At 38.2% G+C, this 21,021-nt stretch overlaps 1 protein-coding gene across 3 annotated transcripts; it reads right to left on the bottom strand.

Moving 5' to 3' along the window:
- Nucleotides 1-1,699: 1,699 nt before the first annotated feature.
- On the bottom strand, nt 1,700-20,751 carry LOC107311523 (plasminogen-like). 3 transcript variants are annotated; one of them, XR_014943973.1, is made up of 19 exons: nt 20,602-20,751; nt 19,038-19,173; nt 18,147-18,253; nt 16,664-16,778; nt 16,071-16,234; nt 15,368-15,497; nt 15,118-15,236; nt 14,235-14,397; nt 13,235-13,362; nt 12,251-12,410; nt 10,901-11,094; nt 9,790-9,938; nt 9,060-9,248; nt 7,496-7,613; nt 6,963-7,037; nt 6,369-6,509; nt 4,174-4,280; nt 2,952-3,097; nt 1,700-1,942 (listed from the first exon to the last, which is right to left on the bottom strand). XR_014943973.1 is itself a non-coding variant. In XM_015858061.3 (19 exons), the coding sequence occupies exons 1-19, from the start codon at nt 20,648-20,650 to the stop codon at nt 1,781-1,783; spliced, it is 2,457 nt and encodes an 818-aa protein (XP_015713547.2). In that variant the 5' UTR covers nt 20,651-20,751; the 3' UTR covers nt 1,700-1,780. The 3 variants fall into 3 exon arrangements, 1 of the variants encoding a protein (XP_015713547.2); XM_015858061.3 differs by having other exon boundaries at nt 9,155-9,248; XR_014943974.1 differs by lacking the exons at nt 1,700-1,942; nt 2,952-3,097; nt 4,174-4,280; nt 6,369-6,509; nt 6,963-7,037 and having other exon boundaries at nt 9,064-9,248.
- Between the last annotated feature and the right edge of the window lie 270 nt (nt 20,752-21,021).

Here is a 21,021-nt window from a genome sequence, read left to right as displayed (position 1 = left end):
TGTGCTCTTGTAAACTGTTGATTTATCTATCTACTTCTGTCTTTATCCTTTCCTCTTTTTTTTCCTCATAAGATTCATATATTGTTTAAATCTTTTCCTAGTTTTGATCCTATAGTGTTTGTTCTCACCTGTTTGACCTCTGTGAGGCCCACAGAGGCGGGCCTTGTGTGGAAGTTTATCAGACATTATTTCAGAGTCAGGGTACTTTCGTTAGCATAGTGGTTAAAATATAAACAATGGTAGAAAGCTTTTTAAATAGAAGTTGACCCTTGAAATTGGGTTTACTGTAAGCTCAGAAACTCCCCTGCAAATGAAACTGCAGACAGTGTCAGAACATGGGTCACAACTTATTAAATAAATTCATATAGTCCTACTGTTTCTAAATATCAGAATAAGAAAAAGACAGAAAACAGCCATTTAGATATCTATTGCTTCCAAATAGGAGAAAGGACCAAAGGGAAGATTCAATTGTTTGGAACAAAATTCTTAAATACAGCTCTAAGGAAGGACACATTTGTTAGACTAGGGTGAGTGTGAGCTAAAGCTCTTATTTGAGCTCTAGAGAGTAATAGTATAGCATATATCTGTGCCCAGCTGGGAAATGTGGAAGATATTCTTACTTCCTTTTCAAAGACAAGCAGAAGAAAAGATAACAAAATTGAGAGATACGTAGCCCTGAGTAACTGAGCTAAAGAGCATTTTGTGCGTCAAACCCAGAGGATAATGTAGATGGCTTCTAAAGGCAGAAGCTGTCGGGAGCAGGAAGGGAAGTTGTTCAGGAAAGAAGGAGGCAACCAAATTAAAAGCAAAGTCCAGCCTTGCTCTAGACACACACAAACACAGAGTGCAGAATCCCTTGTGGATGAGCTCATCTCCATCACTTCTGTCTGTAGAAGATAATGTATCTCAGCAAACAGTGGAGACAGGAGGTTTTTTCTGTAGTAAAATTTTTGCTTTTTGAGACACTTAGGCTGTTGTCAACTATCAGAAACCAGCAGAATGAGGTCAGACAAACCTATAAGAAGCAGAGAGATTTAAAAGTGACAAAAAAAAAAAGAGCGTCATTATCAAAGAAAGATCTAAAGAATGAACTACTGGCCTTTCTGTGCTGCAGAAAAAATATTTGGAGCAATGGAGATCACGCAATTGTCTTTTAAGAACTATGAAGAACATTACATGCATAGAGAACCTGGCAACAACTGTTACTTTAAGTGATTAAGAAAAAATACAGTCCTTTTTTCCACCTCAAAAACAGGCATCTGAAGAGTGAAAAATACTTCGAAATAGTTCCCAGTTCAGCAGCAGTTGCGTTTATCTGAACAATTGTGTTTGTCTGCAGGTATGTTTAAGAGAGAAACGGATATATTTTTTTCTGTGTGACCAGAAGGGGTGGAGCCTGTCTGCACCTCTCTTAGAGCTCATTTAAGGGCTGGCTGCCACTGGGGGAGGGCCTCTGGTTGGTGATCTCTCGCATGGGGTTTTTATTGGGAGCCTAGATCTTCAGAAATGAGCGAGCACTTTTCATTTTTGTGACACCTTTCTATTGTGCTAGTCCTTTTGTCATTATACTTCTTGTTTAGCTATTCCATCGTGTTGATCTTTTGTCATTATACTTCTGTGTCATTATACTTTTATCCACACATAGTGCTGAAAGAGTCATAATTGGTCAACATGGTTATTGCTTTGTAATAACTACTTATTCTCAGTAAGAAATGATATTTATTTAAGATTCTTCTGAATTATTTCTATTTTAAAACTATGCTTGGAATGCTGTCCAGATTCAGTGGGTAACCATTACATTCTTGATCCAAGACAGAAAGCTAGGAATTTGGATAAAACCAGTAGGCTTTGATGGCTGGGCACAGTCCAGTCCCCAAGAAGTGACTCCATATTGGACAAATCTATCTTTATTTTGGCAGACTAGAGGTCCTCCAACTTCAGCCTAGGGATAAGAAGAGAAAATAAGGTAACTCCTCTAGTAATGACACTAGACATGCAAACAACAAAATACTGTCAGCAATATCACTGTGGTAACTCTGAGGGCCTCAGAATATAGCTGAGGAGAGAGCTGTAGAATAGAATTTTCTTCTCCTTATTTTAACAAAAATTTGGAGAGGAAAATGATGGGGTTTTTTTTGTTTGTTTTTGTTCTCCAAGGACTCAGGTCATTCTTTTTGTCTGAAGAAGAGAGATCCAAGTACCAATCCTGGGTGTAAAATAACCCCATATCAGCTTGAGAGCAGTTACACAACAGCAGGAAGTATCTTAGTTTTCTGCATTCTCCATCTTCTTGATTCCAGACAAAATGAATATTATGGTTATTATGCTGTTTCTTAAAACCCAGGCAAGGCAGGATACAAATAGAAATGCTTAGTGCTTTGTGTATGTATCAGTGAATTCACCATCCGTACTCTTGTATGTAGCGTTTGTTGTGGCACTGACTACTTGCTCAGACAGACTTTGTCTTCTGACTGCCTCCAGGTAGTCATCAGCTTTGTATTGAAAAGTACCCAATATGATATCCTCCAATAAAGAAAATCACATTTTAAATGTCTTACTGTAAGTTTGTGAAGATTTGGAAACTGGGAACACTTTAAGCATTAGCAATCAGGGGATTAAATAAAGAAGTGATACAATGTCAGGTGGGAACCAGAAACATTCACTGGTTTCCTTCTCTCTGCAAAGGGAAGGCCAAATAGCTTATCCCAGAGTTACTTTATGCAGGGATGGAGTATTCACAATACTGGGCTACTAATACATACAGGATATGTCAGGATACAATTTTGCAGCTGTTCTGATTGACTGTGTGAGGGAAGAAAGATGCTACCTATGCCTTAGTCTTCACATTTCATGCAGAGACCTTGAACTGGTGAAGCTATTTCTCAGCCTTGGGAAAAAAAAAAATAAAATTACATTTGACCTGCTCATACTCAAAGCTATATTATTCTTACCTCACAGTAACGTACTCTTACAAAAGGGAATCCACCACAAAATTCATGGTTCTCTACACTTCCATTGAAAAATCCAGGGCGATAGCACATTCTCTTTTCAAGTATGGGGAATTCAATGTCTTTTAATCTCTTGCCTGTATCAGTACCTTTGAGAATGAGCAAGAAAATAGAACAGTTATAAATCGTAACCTAGGCACTGTGACGATGCAGTGAGGCCTGAGCAATGAAAGGACTAGGATCGGACCCCAGCTCTATCATGGGTACCTTGGGATGCTGGACTCTCACTAGTAAGTGTTTTAAATTTTTAGTAATTGGACCATTCCTCTCAACAATCAGTTTGTAATGTGTTACAAAATAAAGCTAGATGCTTAGTATGGAGAACAATCATGTTTATTTTGGGCTTTCACTATAGTGCGGTAGCTATGGCTTACATCAAAGGAAAAAGCTTGGATTTACTTCAAATTAATTTGAATTCTTTCAGGCCTCAATGTAGCACTTACTAGATTGTAAAAACAGTTGAATTTTCCTAGAATACACTGTATTTAGGTGTGGGGCTCTGCCTCTGTACCCCTTTTCAATAATTAGTTTCATGATGTGGCAGGACCATCTTTCTGCTGTAGCTTAAATGCTATAATGGCCTGTTGAAATCTTGACTTTACCCTTTTCTTGTGGTGATCGCTGAAATGAATGTAAGAAGCTGCTGCCACCGTGTGGCATGGTAAACAAGAAAACCCTGTCTGTGCTGAAGAAAAATGTTATTGGTGATGCTGATGAACCACAACACTGATGTAGTGATTATTCCTAAATGTTATCTTCACAGCATCAGCTGTATAGCTAAATGACACAAGAAGGAGAAAGAAGCATTGCAACCCATGTGAAAGATTATTACGGTGAAACACAGAGGCAAAAAATTGTTCTGTGATTATTATTTTTTTTCTTTCAATTTTATGAATGCATTCCCTAAGAAACTTCTGTTTTCTTCATTTTACAGGTGGAGTGCTACTAAGGTGCTGTCTGGCACATAGGGTGGGAAGGATGTACCTTATATGCTCAGTGAGGTAAAATGTGCGTATATGTTGAGAAAAAAAATAGAATAATGCATGGTGATTTCTGACTTAGTTAAATCTGCATTTTTTTTCCTCCAGATTCTAAAATTATATGTATTTTTAGGAAAACATTTGAGAATTCCCCTTAGTTTTCAGTCCCACTGAATATGCTTTACCTTTTGTTTTTCCAAAAGCAGTTAGAAAACATACGGAGTTTCTTTCAATCATCAGACTTGTTTCAGGCAAACAAACTGGTTTTACATGGTCGGTAATTGTTACAGGACTGAAAAACAAGCCAATAAAGAACGGTTACTTAGGCAAATGATAATCCATTTGTTCAGTCTTCATACTCAGTAGGCTCTGCAAGAAAGTGGGGAGATAGGGAAAGGTGGAGAAGATGATGATGCTTTGAAACTATACAGATGATTATAAAATGGTGCCTGATCACATCCTGGAAAAAAAAAAAAAAATGTTACCTATCAGCAACTGAAAGTCTCTGAGATACATTTGTGGGCAGAGTCACAGTGTGAGTGTGTTTGCAGGTAGTGCTAGAGAGCTGATCTCAGGTTATTCAGTCAGACTTAAAAGAACATGCACAATCTTGAGCCCAACTTAGCAGCCCTTGCAGGTGCAGTGATTCTCTCTAACTTGGAGGCTGCAAACATTTCCAGGGACTTAATAAGAAGTGAAAGAATGGATAAGTGAGTAAATAAGCAGGCACAGCTTAAGTTACAGAAAAATATTTTTCTCTGGCTCCATGGCTAATGCAACTTCGGATCTCGCACAATGTCAAGCATAGTAAGTAAATATGAAAATAAAACTCTTCCTTATCACAGCATAATGCCTCGAAGCTTCAACATTGGAATAAAGCTTAATGAGGAACAGACAGGGGCCTGGGAAAGTTATTCAGGGGATGAAAATATTGTATGTGGAGGTCTTCGCTTTAGACTGTTCAGTCACTTAGCAACTCGCAGACAAAGGTGCCTGAAGGTAGAAAGTGATGGATCACTATCCAGATCCATACTTGTTATTTATGGCATTTCATTTGCAGGAAGTGTTCAGGTGGTACTGCTGCTGCAGAACTGATGGTAGTGCTATAGCATGCATAAGCTGTATGGGAAACTTGATCACAGCCTGAACCTCTGATTACCATCTGAGGCAAGCAACTGGTCAGCTGTGGGAGCACAGGTGAAAGTAATTCAGCTGTGCTCCCAGAAGGGGTGGAGCTTGGCTCCATCTCTCCTAGACCTCATTTAAGGGCTGACCACCACTAAGGTAGGATTGCTCCTGTGTGGAGTTTTGCAGTGAGCCTTGGTATCAGTGAGCACCTATCCTTACCATGCACCCCAGCATTGGTGAGTATTTGTTGTTTGTCTTCTTTTCTGCATAACCTCTGGTTATCCATCAACTTTACAATTGTACAATTACAACTGTATGGTATGTATGTGGGGCACACAATAAAAGAAGGAAAGAACAAGCTAGTTACAAGCAATAGCAAATACAAAACTGATGAAGCATGAGATCCTTATGTTCACTTGAAATTAGTGGGATTGTTGTTAACTGAGAAACAGAGGGCCTGTGTTGAAATTTAAGTGAAAGTAATTGTTCTTTGTTCATTAAAACTGAAAATATTAGGGTGGATGTTCTAAAAAGAAAAGTCCTCTCAGGTCAAACACAAAGTTTTCATGCTTTTTAACTTATGTGTGGTGAGCAGACAGAAGACCAAGTAGAAAACTGATAAAGAAAGAAGAAAATCTGTGGGATCATTCCAAAAGGAAATAAAATTGAAATAAATGTACAGATTTCAGAGCAGACTGCTCAGATGACTGAGAAAGACACAAAAGAGGACTTCAGGAATTTACAATTATGCATGTGAATTTTTCCTATGGCACAAACTGGGTCTGATTTTACTGAGTTTTTGGCCAATTCTGATACTTGTGAGACATGCATGTGGCCTGGCCAACAGCACTGGCAGGGAAACCTGAAGAAGTTCTGGTGCCTCTTAGCCAGAACTTCAGCTGATGATCACAGCTCAGGTTGTCCAGCAGGAAAATCCTCCAAGCAGAAGATCCTCCAAACAGAATTCTACTTGGATTTATTTCTATACTCCCTGTTTCAGTGGAGCTCTAGTCAGCAGGTGCCAAGTGGAATTCCCCATGGCAATCCCTCCCATCTCAGTTAGATGAGATTGTCTTTCCTAAGCTGTGTAAATAGCTTACACAGGTTCTTCCAGTGATGTCTTTCAGCAGGAGCGATGCTCAGCATTTGCAATTGAGCAGATCCCTAAGCTAATATGCTCTCACACAAATCCAGGCTAAGGTAACTCATGACTTCAGGTGCAGAGAATGGAAAACTTTGATTGAAACAGTACCTGTTCAGTTTTAGCAGAGCAATGTCTGCTCCACTGGGTTCCTTCAGTAATTTGTGAACGCTTCGGATCTGCAGGGATGGCTCTTCTGCATTTAGGTTCTGTATCCCAAGAAAGACCCTATAGGAAGAGGGCTCTGCTGACCTGGAAGGAATGACAGTGGCAAGGTTATGCATCCATACACATATTCAGGAACATCATTCATAAAATTTCCTGATTTCTTCAGAGAGTGGCAATTTACAAGATGGCTGGGTTTGTATTAGTAGTGGGGGTTGCTGTGGCCCAGGTGCAAGAACTTGCACTTGGATTTGTTGAACCTCATGAGGTACATTAAAGCATGCTGATTTAACTTGTGTAGTTCTCTCCGGATGACACCATCACAGGTGTTTTCCAAGACACACAGTTGCCTCCTTCAGATGTAAGAGATGCTGCTTGCTTGCTTTAACTTGAAGAGATGGTGCAGATATAGCACAGGCTGATTAAACCATCAATCAAGATCAATAAGTGAAGTGCCCAATCAGTTACATTTTGTGCCTCTGTTGATTTTTTTCATCAAGCTGTAAGAAATACCTGTCCTTCATCCCAGTTGATACTCACTCTTGCAAGCACTGAGCTGCAGTAAGGACCCACTGTGGATGTACCAGGGTGCCAGCACAATGATGCATGTTGGTACTAGAACAGAGAATAAAATAACCATATTATTCTCAGACTGTACAGTCAACTTCCTACCACTTGTGCTACGTGCAGTGGGAAAAACTAGCAAACAAGCAATTTATTTTTGTTCAGAAAGGTGGTAGTCTTCACATAACTTCTAACACAACAGAAATATAGATTTGAGCATTTCTGGGCATAAACCCCCCAGTGCAGAATGCAATTAACTGTCATTATCCCCAGTGAGACTTATTGCTTCTCCACATCAGTAAATCTAAGAGTATCTGTAGTTCAAGTTTGCTTTGGGTATTCAGAAGAAAGTGGGAATAATTTATATGTTAAGGTATTTTAAATAGAAACAAAACTTAGTTTCCAGAAGCGTATACATTGTTTTGTACCAATCCCTTTCTGATGCCTGTTCCTTATGAAACCCTTGTAGTCAGGGATGGTATATATTTCATAGTATGAAATATTAATACCTTGTCCTGAGACTGATATGCCAAGGCCAAGACCCTGGAGATGCATCACACATGCTGTATTGCTCACAGGTCCGCTCACTTCTCATTGAGAATTTTCCACAGTCATGCTCAGAAGAAGCTACAACATAAAAAAAATTTTAAAAAAAGCTACAATGAATTTTGGTTCACTTCTGTAATGCCACTCACTGTGTAATCTGATGAAAAGAGAAAGAGGTGAGGCTCTTTTGTATTTTCTTTAGATTTTCACTGTTGAAATTGGTTTGGATTGCATTATGTTATCATTATCTAGAGCATTTCAATGTGACACTAATACATGACATACATAGTTTTACTATGAGACAATTAGTAAAGTAACCAAAGGCAACTGATTGTAAGACTGGCAATTTGAAAATCTAGTATTCCAAGGTTCTTTCGAGAAGAAATCAGATCTTTAGAAGTGAAGTTCCATCACAGAAATCTCAGGGAGCAGGTTTGTTTACAAGCTCTGCCACCTGTTTGTGTAACTTTCTGTATTCTTTTGTCCTGTGCAGCTCTTAGGTCTGGTTAGAAAAATTGATGTGCACAGTTGTAACATATTACTGCTTAGATGAACACAGTAGATGGCCATCATGACAAATATCACATACTTGTAAAAGAGTGATCATTCTTCACTATTTTGCATTATTACACTGTCCTGGCTGCTAGATGTTACAAATGATACATAAGATGAAGAAGAGATAGAATTTCCATATCCCCAACATTTTATATATATATATATATATATATATATATATATGCAAACATACATGCACACATATTTATGCATGTCTTCATATATTATGTATCTACATGCATGGGTGTGTACATACATATATGTATACATGTATATAAATACGCAAACATCTGCCAAAATTCAGGCAAAGAAGGGAAGAGCAAAGCAAGTGTGTTGCCTCTGTGAGCTAAGTAACACTGTCAATACACCGGAGCTATTATACGCATCAATTCCCAGGGCATCACAGAAGATAAGACATCTTTTGCTGCTGAATTTTCTGCAGATGCTACAGCTGCTCAGTATAATAAATAGGACGAATGAATAAATAAATAATACATAAAATACCCAGGACCAAATTCACTGCCTACCCCAAAAGAAAAGCAAAATGTCAAGGGAAAAATTATTTTTACATCCAGATCAGAAGAAAAGTTATGTCAGCAGATTATGAAAACAATTTTTGTTTAATCTCTGGTTCTCCCAAGAAACAGAAAATTGTATTAGGCATTTCTCAAGGCACTAGTTCTGCCACAAAGTGCATGGAAAGACTAGCATGCACATCATGGAAATCCTTTCCTTTGTTTGAAGACTCCGGGGAAAGAATGCATCTTTTTCACAGCTTCATTTGGTATTTCATATTCACATAGCAACTCCAAGTGCTCAGCTTCTCTGATAATAAAGAACACATTAATGATTATCTATGAAATCTTATTGAGGATTCTCAACACCAGGTTATCTAAACTTTGGCTGAATATTAGAGGCGTCTGATTTTGTCTAGCTGCTGTACAGATCTACATTGAAATCTAAAGTTACTACCTACTCCATCTGCTTGTAGCTGAGTTTAAAACTTTCTGTTATTGCCACAATGTGTTGCAGAAAGGGAAAACAGAGAAGTCTTTAAGGATAATTACAGCAGCGCGGGATTTCACAGTACTCCCATATTTTTTCTGGATCTGTTGTGAAGCACCAAAGACCATTTATATCTCCATCAGGATTCCTGCAATACTGTAATAATTACAAAAACAAAGAATGAAGACTCCAAATGTTAGCAACATTATGAAGAAGTCTACAAACACATGTTTTCTAAAGTTGTTAACCTAAAACTTTGAACTATGTTCCCCAGCCACTTCCTCACTGCATGTTTAAAATTTTCTATTCCCTCTAAACAAAATTCATTATTTTCTGTATCTCAAAACCAACTGTAAAAGTATACAAGTATGATAAAGCATCTATACTTTTCTGAATCCATCAAGAGTCAGCCTAGCTCTAGTGCTTTTTAAATAAAGCTTGACATAGGATGACTAACTGTTTTGCAGTATGGCATTTACTGTTGGCCTAATACTTCTTCCTCTGAAATTAGTGAGAGCAAATTAGGTTAGTCCTGAGAGTTTGCCAGGAGCCTGCTCAGCTGGTGGCATACAACAAAAGGCATTGCTCTGGTACTTGCAAAAATAAGGGAAGCCTTTATCAGCTCGATGTTGTACATCTATGCTTGAAATACCAACATCTTAGGTCAGTGACACCAGTGGCAGTACAAGATGTTTACGTTTTTATCCAGGCCTGCTCTTGGATGAGTCAGAGGAGTGAAGTATCTGTGGCTATGAGGGCTCTGAGAACTCCACTCTTGACAAGTTCTGCCATTTCCAGTTTTTGCTGCTGTGCCGCGATAGTCTTTACCGTTACCGTTAATGCAGTCTGCGAAAAAAAGGAAAAGGAAATGATTGTTATCTACTGAATCTATGTGTGCTGGTATTGCAGAATGCAGAACTAACCCAGATTAAGTACTTTTAGGGCTTCCTTCTTCTCTACTGTCATTAGCAGAAAGGCAAAGATGTACCATGGGTTGTGATCTCTTGCCTGTCAAGATGTTCTCCTGGACATAAAGAGTAATTGAACCGCAAAGCAATATATACAAGGAACTTCAGGCTGATGCTTTTCTGATACCTGAAGACTCTAAGATCCTGGCTAAACTAAAATCAGGAAGCACCTTTGATGAGAAAATCATGTTTAAGAGTTAGCAGCCCATTACACTGAGAAAGCAATTGTTGTCTCCTAGAACGTTGCTTCAGATGCTTCCTCCTTCCGTGCGGAAGAGTACAGTGTCTTTTATAAACAAATCTTTTATCCAGCCCAGCCACCCTGCTTTGCAACACAAATATTCAGTGGACACTCTATGGAGCATTCAGAAAAGTCACACTGCTTTGACCAACATAGGCTATTAAATAAGGAAGCAGTAAAGGAGGATAGAGCAAAAGCCAACTTATCTTGGTGTATAGCTTTTGAAAGACACAGTTGCCTATGAACAATACAAGAAGATAAAGACAACCTCCTAAAAACAATAAAGCAAGGCACAAACAAAATTTATTATTGTTGTATTTCAATTGCACACAGCTACAGAAACGCTAGAAGTGCTGTCTATTTTCATTCATCCTCCTAAGTGAAGATGATATCTCATAGAATGCACTGTAAAATGATACAGGCTGCTGGATAAACTCTGGTTAAGGAGAATTAGCTGCAAAATTCAACAACACAGTTGTGACTGCCAGAGGAGAGGTGTGCCTGTTTTGTTGTAGCACTACTCAAGAATAATTGTGTTGGGTTGCCATTTGTTTGATCCATAGACTGTAGAGAAGGTGACAGCTAATGCCAGCTGTTACCAGATGTTGTGGGAGGGATAGGAAGGTCAACATTTTGTGCCACTGCTGCAGGGGGGTCGTTTGGTGTGGCTTCCTCAGTATGACCATCACATCTCTTGAGACTGCAGTACTCCCATGGAACGCTGGGGTCTGTGGTGAAACACCATGGGCGGCTATCACCATCTGGATTTCTACAATAGTTCTCTCTCAGATCTCTGCAAAAATAAGTACAAATATTCATGCTGTGTAAGATTGAAAGTAATGCCAGGAATGCCTTACCAAAAAGGTATCTACTACACAGAGATAAATACATTTTAAAATTCTTTTAATTATTGCCAGATATATTACTACCAGCAAAAACATCTTTGGCTGAGATAAAATTGGAGTTTTATTTCCCATGTACATCAGAGACATTAATATATTTATCTCTAAGGAGATGTATCTCTACCTCTGGCTTAATTCTGGCTGCAATATGTAGATGTACTGAGTAGCTAAATAAATGCTGACAAAGAATTTATTTCAAAGTACATATATAGGCAAGCATACATAATCATGTAAATGTGCAAATTAGCTATGAATATGCTGGAATATTTTAATTTTTTTATTGTCAAAGGTTCTTCCTTATATGAAGAAGAATGGAAATTGAATACTCATGAGAATTATTACTATTATTATTAACTTAATTTAAAAACAAATGGTAATTTACAAACACATGGTAATTCAGGGAGTGCACTGTATTTGCTGGGGTGAATGAAACTGGAATTTCTCTCTCCAATGATTTGCAGAGTTGCAGTATTTTCTGATCCCCCCAGAAATGAAATACTTTTCAATTTCAATATGTAAGTACTTTCAATGACAAAAATATGACTTAAAAAATCAGTAATTATGGTTAGTCCTCCAAGTTGTTTCTAATCCAGTATTTTAATTCCAGAGAAAAAAGTAAACAAATCAAGTGAGAAAATTCAGTGAATTCAGTTCTGGATGTCCAGTTCCAGCCACAAAAGATGTTTAAAATGGTATCTCTAACTATGATGTACTTGTCTGTGTGTTTTGCAACATACATGCTGTGTTCTCCCCAGGTAAAACAAGTAGAAAAAATATTGCAAAGGTCTCAAGTTCTTATATAAAATGCATATTTCAGCAGATGCCAGAAAAACACAGATTAGAAATATGAGGCTAATAGAAGATATTTTCTGAATCCTGCTAAAACTATAGTGAAAGAAATTGTCTTTTACGGATACATTCCCTATCCGTGTTTTAAAACATGGATGTGCTGAAATAAGAAGATCTGTCTCATTTTCAGCGCTGGTCATTGTCAGATAGAGAAAAAAAAAAAAAAAAAAAAAAAAAAAAAAGGGAAGATAAACATACGCATTTGGGAATTTTTCTGGGGTCTTTCCATGGTCATGTGGTGACTTGGAGTTCCAGGCTTGGCATTTCCGTCCTGATACAGTGGTGGAAGTTGTGCCACGATAATTGAGGCCTTGGCCTTGATAGCACTCCTCTGGCAAGAGTACCTCTGTAGCCACATCTGCAGCAAGAAGCAGAACGGGTCTCTTGTATCATGATTTTATGATTGTATTAAGTAGGCACAAGAAAACATTGAATTCTTAAGAGGACAAAAGGGATTTACTCATTTATGCAGTGAAATTCTTATGAGAGCATATTAGCCAGTGTGAAAAACAGAAAGGCTTTTCCAAAGTTATTTAGAACTTTCACAGATTATCCTCATGCATCAGATGCTGGCCATTGGGGTGTGCATTCCTCTGTTTCATTTTGGCATTTGTGGAAATGTTTGAGTTGAAAATGAAACTCCTCAGAGGTGAGAGATCTTAGTGATTTTGTTTCTATTTCTAGAATACAGATTATGTTAAATTTCTGACCTCTTCTTATCCTTTTAATTGAACTAACACTTCCTTCTTTTGTCTGCTTGAGTCAAGGGGTACTTCACAGGAGATTTTGCTGCTTTGGAAGCTACTGTCCCCTCTTTTGCTATTTTGTTTTTTCCTCCAAAAACAGGACTTCCTTTTATTTAGCACTTTTTATGTCTTTTAAGCTCTTTTTATTTTATTTTTTTTTCAGTTAACTTGCTAATAATGACCAGAATTTGGAAAACAGAACCTAACAAAACCCCTTTTTGATCTGTTATTCTTCTGTTGGGTCAGCTGGTGACTTACAGTCTCCGCACCACTTCCATTGGAAGTCCACCATTTGGCAGATTTTCTAACATACCTAGCAGAACAACTGCATTAACAACAGTGACAAAGTGACTGAACAAAAAAATTGACGTTCACAATGAGAAGCAAGAAGTTTGTCTCTGCTTTGGTGTCCTTAAGTGCACTCCACTACTCATACCAGCACTCTGTTCTGTCCCATCACATTGGGGAATTGCACAGTATTCCCACCGGACACTGCTGTTGATGGTGTAGCACCAAGGCCTCTTCTCTCCGTTAGGGTTTCTGCAGTAGTTTTCCTCTAAACCCCTGAAACAGAAGCACTTGTTTTAAATAACTCACTGGAGTAAAAAACAGTACAAGACTATTCACAATTGCTGCATGTAGAACTCCATTCAGCAATTATATTCATTGTTTTTATAGATATATTACCTCATTCACCGCTATTCTGGAGCTAGTCAGCAGCAATTGAATTTATAGTCTAAATGATGATGTCATATGAAGGGTTTCTACAGTGCTTACACTTTCTGCTCTTTCTTTGAGACCAGGAAAGGGTGGTAACAACTGACTTTGAAACACAAGGCATTAGTGCACCAGACCCCGTACTGCAAGATCAAGGCAAGGCTGGATGTCACATTGTGCAAGCTGCTCTCTGTCCTCAACCACCTTCTGCAGTGATGATAGATAGGGTTTTGCATGCTCAGGAAATCTTACAGGATCTATTTTACAACCCACAGGTCCCAGAGAGGAACAGAGCTAAAAGCCTGTGCCCACTGATAATGCTCTACAGACCCAGCTCCTCTGACCTCTGAGCACAGGGAAGTATTGGAACATCTTGAGCCCTGGAGCATTGCTCTTCAGAAGAGGAGCACATCAAAAGTGTGTCAGAGAACACAACCAGGGGTTTTGTTGATGTAAAAGCAATAAATACTTACAGCTGCAGTGGGATGAGGAGGAATGCAAGTATAGCTGACATGAGTACATGAGAATTAAGTTGGTTAAAAAAAAAAAAGGAGTGCAGAAAAAAATAAATTAAAAAAAGTGAAGAGCAAGGCCTGAATAGCAGTAGTGAGAGGTGACAGAGAGAAAACAGCTTATCAACAGAACTGCTCCTTTTGTCTCTGTATCTGGATCACTAAGGGAAAATCATGCTCTTGCTAAAATGAGGAGGCTCAGCATACTTGCAGGGGTATCTGTCAGGAATCCATCCATGTTTGTGAGGAAACTGCATGTTCCAATGCTGGCAGGTGTTTCCAGATTCGGTGATGGCTATCCTGCCTCGGTAGTTATCTCCATTCCCTGAGATACACTGGGAGCCCAGGCCAGAGGCTGGTGGATGCATAGCTGTAACAGGATTAAAAAATAATAATAATAAATAAAATAAAATAAAAATAGTGAAGAGTAAAAAAATTACAACTAGACAATGCCTTCAACTATATTAAAAAAATCATTGCTTTCTATAATGGTAACGTGCAAAGTTTTCTTTCAGCAGAGATTATGTTGGTGAAAATCCAAAAAACAGCAGTGCTAATGTCATTATTCAGTGCCTTGGAAATGTCCAGAACTAGTTTGTTCTTCATGGTCAAAGTTAGCTAACAATTGAATTAGGTTTTCTCCTGAGGCCTGAACTTATTTCTCAGGACTAATCCCTCACTAAAAAAAAGGCAGTTCTAGCTGTGCTGGCCAAACTCAGGTAAAAAAATCACAATGCAGCCATGGAGGCTTATGTGTTTCTTATGACTCTGCCTTCTCAGGTAAATGGAAAATCAAGGTGATTGAGAGAGAATGCCCTGCCTTTTAGGTGAATTGAAATGTATGGTGGTTTAGTTTAAGACCGGAGTTTCCATAACACCTCTGGCATTGTGCAACTGCACTCTCAATCACCTTACATGATTTTATGCAACAGTAGTATAGTGAGTGATTCTGCTAATTATTGTACATTATCCCATATTCACAAGGATTTCCTTAGGATACTCACAACTGTCATCTCTTGTCTTTCTCCTCCCTACGTTATTTTAATTATAAGAGCTACCCTATGGAGCAATCTCAAGGAGTCAGACTCACTGCAACGAGGAATGCTGCAGTATTCCCATCGTTTAGTGGGGCTCATGGTGAAACACCAGGGCCGAAGTTCTCCATCTGGATTACGGCAATAATTCATCTTCAGGTCCTTCCCTGGAAAGCTGCATATCAAAAATGAAAGATAAGCTTATGAATTTGCTATGGGTGGCTGTAGCAATAAGAGTGATTGCAGGCAGGGACTCCCAGGCACTACAGAAATGAGTGGGGTAGCACAGCACTGAGAATGACTCACTGTTTTAGGGTATATCCATGCATATGAGGTTCTTGAGCATCCCAGCGCTGACACTCAAGCCCAGACTCTGTTCTGGAAACACTTCCATGATAATCTTCACCATTACACTCCATGCACTCCACTGTAGGATCTATGTAGAATGAAAACAAAGCAAGGTTCACACCAGCCCTTGAACTCTGATCCTCATGAAAGACTAGATTGACAGGAAAACAGAAATAATAGAAATTTCTTGTTCTTCTAGAAGGTTTTGCCCTAAACAATGATTGAAGGAATCCAGAAGACACAGAATGATAGCCCAGTCAGACAAATCAAGCTTCAGAGATATATATCATTTGCAGAGAGGCCTTTGTCACATGTTTGCATGTAATGGTTGTTCTGGAGTCTTTATATGTAACGCAGAAATTGGGTTAGTATTTACTCTTGTTAAAATTAAATAAATCAGTAAGGGTAAGAGCAGAACAATACCAGCAAATCAGTACAATAAATAAATAACATATAAATAAAAATAAAAATGCTCTGTATTTACAACATTATTTTCAAACTGGATCCAGATAGGAAAACAATCCTTGTGCTGAAATCTTCTTAAGTTTCAGCTTGACCTAAATTCACATTTGAAACCAATCTGTAATAATAATGTAAGAACAAATAGCAGGAATAATATTATGTCCTTGCTGAAAACCTTGTCCCAGAAAAATAAATGTACCTTCTCCAGTCTGCATGATCTGCCCCTCACACTCTGGGATATTACAGTAATCAAATCTGGTAGCAGGATCTGTTGTATAACACCAGGGTCCTCTTACATCCCCATCAGGATTTCTACAGTAGTTTTCCTCCAACTCTGCTCTTGGGTGTTTCTCAGGCGTAAAGCTGTAATAGTATTAAAACTATTTTAATACAATTCATTCAGTAGAGCAGGAGGGGTATGTCAAACATACTGAGCTCCTTTTGCTCTCTACTCATTCATAGTAGAAATGAGAAAAACAGATTTGAAGATCTAATCCATGAAATACTGTGTCACCAGTAGTAAAACTTTCATTCAGTGTTGGAGGAAGCAGCATTTCACCTTCTTAAGATGTACAGTGAGTAGACAAAACTTCTCTAGCTGACAATGCAGCCTTTTCTTATCTAGATCATTGCAGTTCTCTGCCAATAGAATCAAAACTAATATGAGAGCTGAAAATTGTCTTAAAATGTCACTTTAATAGCTTGCAATATGAAGTTGTTTATACACATAAAGTTGGGGAAGCTTGGAAATGATTCAGAACAACATAAACACAAATATAAATAAGGCCTTACTTTGGATTGTGGGGTGATTTTTCTGCCCATTTCTGGCATGGAATGCCTCTCCAAGTTTTGGCTTCTGTTCCTCTGTAGTCCTCCCCAATTCCTCTTTTACATTGTAGAAGATACACTGAAATTGAATTTTTTTCTTTTTTAATTCAGTGGTTACATCTCTTAAAACTCAGATTTAAGTGTTTTGAACCTCTCACACATGAACACAGAGATGTGATTCTGTAAGGCATTTAAAATGCATTAATTAGAAATGAATGAGTGACTAGAAAAGAAAATTCTTGAAGCATTTTATGAAGCTAATAAAATCAAATCAGAAAAGGAGATACAACAAGTTACAAATACGAGTTGCATATTTATACTATCATAATATCGGGATATGTATAGGAAACTGGTAATCGCAGCCTGAACCTCTGATTAATCAGCTGAGGCAAGTGTTGGGTGGGACACAGGGTTGTGTGGGAGCACAGGTGAGGGTAATTCAGCTGTGCTCCCAGAAGGGGTGGAACTTGACTCCACCTCTTCTAGACTTCATTTAAAGACTGACCACCACTAATGCAGCATCTCTTGGAGATTGCTTCTCTGTGGAGTTTGTCTCAGTGTTTTCCAGCTAGACTGAAGGCGTCTATATTGGTGAGTTTTTCCTATAGATAACCTTTTAGACATTTATCACCATCTTTCTTGTATTATTACTATCTTTGTATTATTTTTACCTTACAGGATATAAAACAAGGTATTTCACTGACCTCTGGAGATTGATTCTTTGAAATGTGTTTGTCACAAGCACATTCACAGCATAGGTAGGCATCATGCAGTTATCCCTTCAAGGGGTTACAATTTATACAAATTATGGAGTTGTGGAATCATAGAATATCTGAGTTCAGGAATGTCAGTGGGATGAAATTTGGTTTGGAGGCATCAAAAAAAAAAAAAAAAAAAGAAAGAAAAAGAAAAAGGGGGTGGGGGAAAAAAAGAAACTATTAGTGTTTCCTCCCTTCCTGAGAGGTGAAGGCTCCTGGATATAAAAATCACATCCTCTGGTAATAACATGAGGATCAGATGTATCTCTTCAGATGTTTCAGAAATTTGGAAGAGCTTGGATGATGGCAGTCAGTGTATAGAAGATCAGTTGAAGTTAGGGATGTGTATTGATTTGTGCCAGTTTACACCAGTGTTACTTTCTGGCCTCTGTTACAGAATATAATTTGGGTCAAAGATACTTTTTTATTAATTTAGAAAAGTTAATTTCAATTTAAAATCCAATTACTTATTCATATGTATTTTTTGTTTCAATATATGAAAAAAAAAAAACACCTACAGCAGAAACTCCTCTTTTATCCATTTCTAACTCAAAAGATAACAGGTCAACTCGCCTCACTGAGACTGTCACCACCTGCATTTATTTACTCCAGAACCACAGTAGGGGTTGCAAGGATGCAGTAAAAATAGGATTCATGTATAAGTGTGTAGTGTCATACTATATACATACTTTTCTTTTCATAGAGAACTGCATCTTCACTGTGGAACGCGACTGTTGTTTTGCGATTTTCAGCCAATGTCAAACACTGTAGCTTTTTCTTGGTGAATAGGAAGGCTCTGTTGAGAAGAACATAGGAAACAATATCTTTAATTCAGTTCAAATTTTAAGTAATTTCCTATAGATTATTATTTTACTAGTACTTTCTTATATCCATCTGGCTTTTTCAGAGGCTGCTCTCAATATTTGAGGCACTGACATTTTCTATTGCTCTGAAGTGGTTGGCATTTTCAAGATGTCAGAGTATATGAATAAGTTACTGTCTCGGAAGCTAGCTACAGCATTGGGAAAACACTGCCAATGGCATTATAGCTGCCTAAGTTAGTGCCTTTCCCTACAATGCATAAAAACATCTCTTATTTTGTGAAACAAGGCAGCATCAAGCAAAATATTGTAAACAACCCTGCAGGTAGCACTGGATAGGAGTAGGACCTTGGACTTCTGTAGAGAAAGAGAGGCAATGCAGATTCACCTTTTACTTGACCTTTTGCTAATTTATAGGTTCCCCAAGGGCTCTGGACTTGTTTTGCACAAATGTACATCCCATGCTGAAGTCCCCATCCTGGTTTCTGAGTAGCACACTTCTGAAGAGAATGTATAGAGCAAAAAAGTTGAAGAAAAATCATGTATTATTGTATGTTTCTTGTGGAATATGCATACCACTTCACTACATGTGTTAAAATGACAAAAACCAAGCATTACTTGTTTGCCTTTTCCATACTTTCTTTTTCTAGCTACGTAGTCCAGAGGTTTATTTATTTATTTGCTTTCTGTTCAATTTTGGGGATGTGGACTGACTTCTAAGCAACAGCAGAAAGTGTTTTAAGATTCAACGGAAATTACCTGCAATTAAAATTTCTTTCAGCATCACATTTCTCTGCACACTCTTTTTCATTATTTGTACTGTAGAACTCTTTATTTCTAGTAAGTATCCAAACACCATCTGTTCTTAAATAGTCATCCAGTATGTCTCCTTTCACTACAAGAGAAGAAAAGGAATCAGGCATTAAACATCAGAATACTGCAGCTAAGGAGATCTGTGACTTTGCATCCCAGTTTTCATACAGCATGGGTAGTTAAAGTCACCATTTAGATAAAGCTGTCAAACAAACACCAGTCAGAGAAAGATGGGAAGTGGTGTCAATACTGAGGTTTTGGAGAACTGCAGACTGGGATACTGTGAGACTGTGGTTTCCACATAGGTTCATAATCACCACAGTTTCATTGGTCACTGAACAGTTGTTTATCCACATATATCTTGCCCTGAAGTAAGAAATCTCAATCAATAAAATGACATTGTAGTCCTTCACAATGACCACCACTCTGTCACAATGGCTTATGCAGGCTTCATAATGAATTTGTCAGGCTGCATCTCTGGTGCAACAGAATATACCATTGTAAATTAGTGAATCAATTAGTGTGAATATATCTGAAAGTTGCATGTGCATCAGATGTAAATGATGTATTTGCTCATATATTTAACAATTATCTCTCAAATATTTTTACTCATAAAGGAATTTGCCACCTAATTATTTTTTTTCGTGCCCACAAAGACTCCACCTTCTGTTCTTAGATTTCCATACCCAGTATTAGGTTACGGATTTACAGAAGTGATGTGGCTTATTTATTTTAAGGTAGGTTATTGTTGACAGGCATGGGAAAGTCAAAGTTGCTTTCTCTGGGTTACCTTGGGCCCAGCATTGTTTATACTTGAATAGTCTGCACAACTTGTAGATGCTCTTGAAATTCTTATGTTGTCTTTAGTGGAACTCCTAGCTTCTTTAAGAGTTGTTTAAAAAAAGAATTATAGGTTTACTTCTGGAAAAATTAATCCAGTTTTTTGAAGATTAGATTTCTACCTACTGCCCCCAAGAAAATAGAAAACGTTTACAGTAAGAGTTTGACAAGAGAGAAATGTGATGTCCATGGAATGTCACGGAGATTTTCTTCATTCTGTTTTATCTTTCTTTTAAAGATTGCTTTTAAAAACTGGAAAACTCCTGCCATAATAGATGGGAATCAGGATCACCATGCTTGGCAATGCTCAGCAGTTGAAACATCTCCAGAATTTGATCCAGAGCCTGCTGAATTAGAGATACAGCCCCACTGACTGCTGTGGATTTTCTCAGAGGCTTTTGGATTACTTGCTGAAGGTGTCCCCATTTCTGGTCATTTGGTTCCTGTGCAGAAACCAAAGCTTTTGCTCTTCTGGTACCTTCAGTGAGCTCCAGATAGACCACAGCTCTAAATTTGTTCACAAGCAGCTCTTGCTGACCAGAAAGCCCCAAATCGGCCATTGTCCATGTAAGTGGTGACACACAGATTGGTGAGCCACTTGCACAACATGGAATTTTCAAGTGTTTGGCCCCCATCTCTCCCACATAAGCAGAAGGAAAAAGACTCTTACCTGTGCTGAACAAGAAAAGAAGGAGCAAAGTGGCTTTGCTAATTCCCATTTTGGCCCAGCTGGTGGGTGCTGGAAGTTGTGTCTGTCAGTGCACAAAGTTTTATTGACTTGTACTGGATTGAGGAGGCATCAAACAAACAGGGCCGGCAGATTAAGTTAATGATTCTCCCATACTGTGATTCCTCTTTGCCATACAGTTGACGTTTAAACAACCTTGAATTAGATATTACCAAATCAGATTCAGTCATTTGTATTGGATGCTGGGAAATGTGAAGGCACTCTTGTGTTTTGTGAGGCATTTATTTGTTCTCAGTATTATAACCAAGTAAAGCTCCTGAAATCTCAAGAAAACTCAGGACTGCCTAGACCTCTAAGGATTCACAAGATGTCCCACAAACTTCAGCACTGTGTCCACTGCTA

The sequence above is a fragment of the Coturnix japonica genome, chromosome 3 (genome assembly GCF_054131305.1).
Source record: "Coturnix japonica strain WE chromosome 3, WE-NBRP24, whole genome shotgun sequence".
Taxonomy (NCBI): domain Eukaryota; kingdom Metazoa; phylum Chordata; class Aves; order Galliformes; family Phasianidae; genus Coturnix; species Coturnix japonica.
This window is presented reverse-complemented; position numbering and strand designations above follow the sequence as displayed.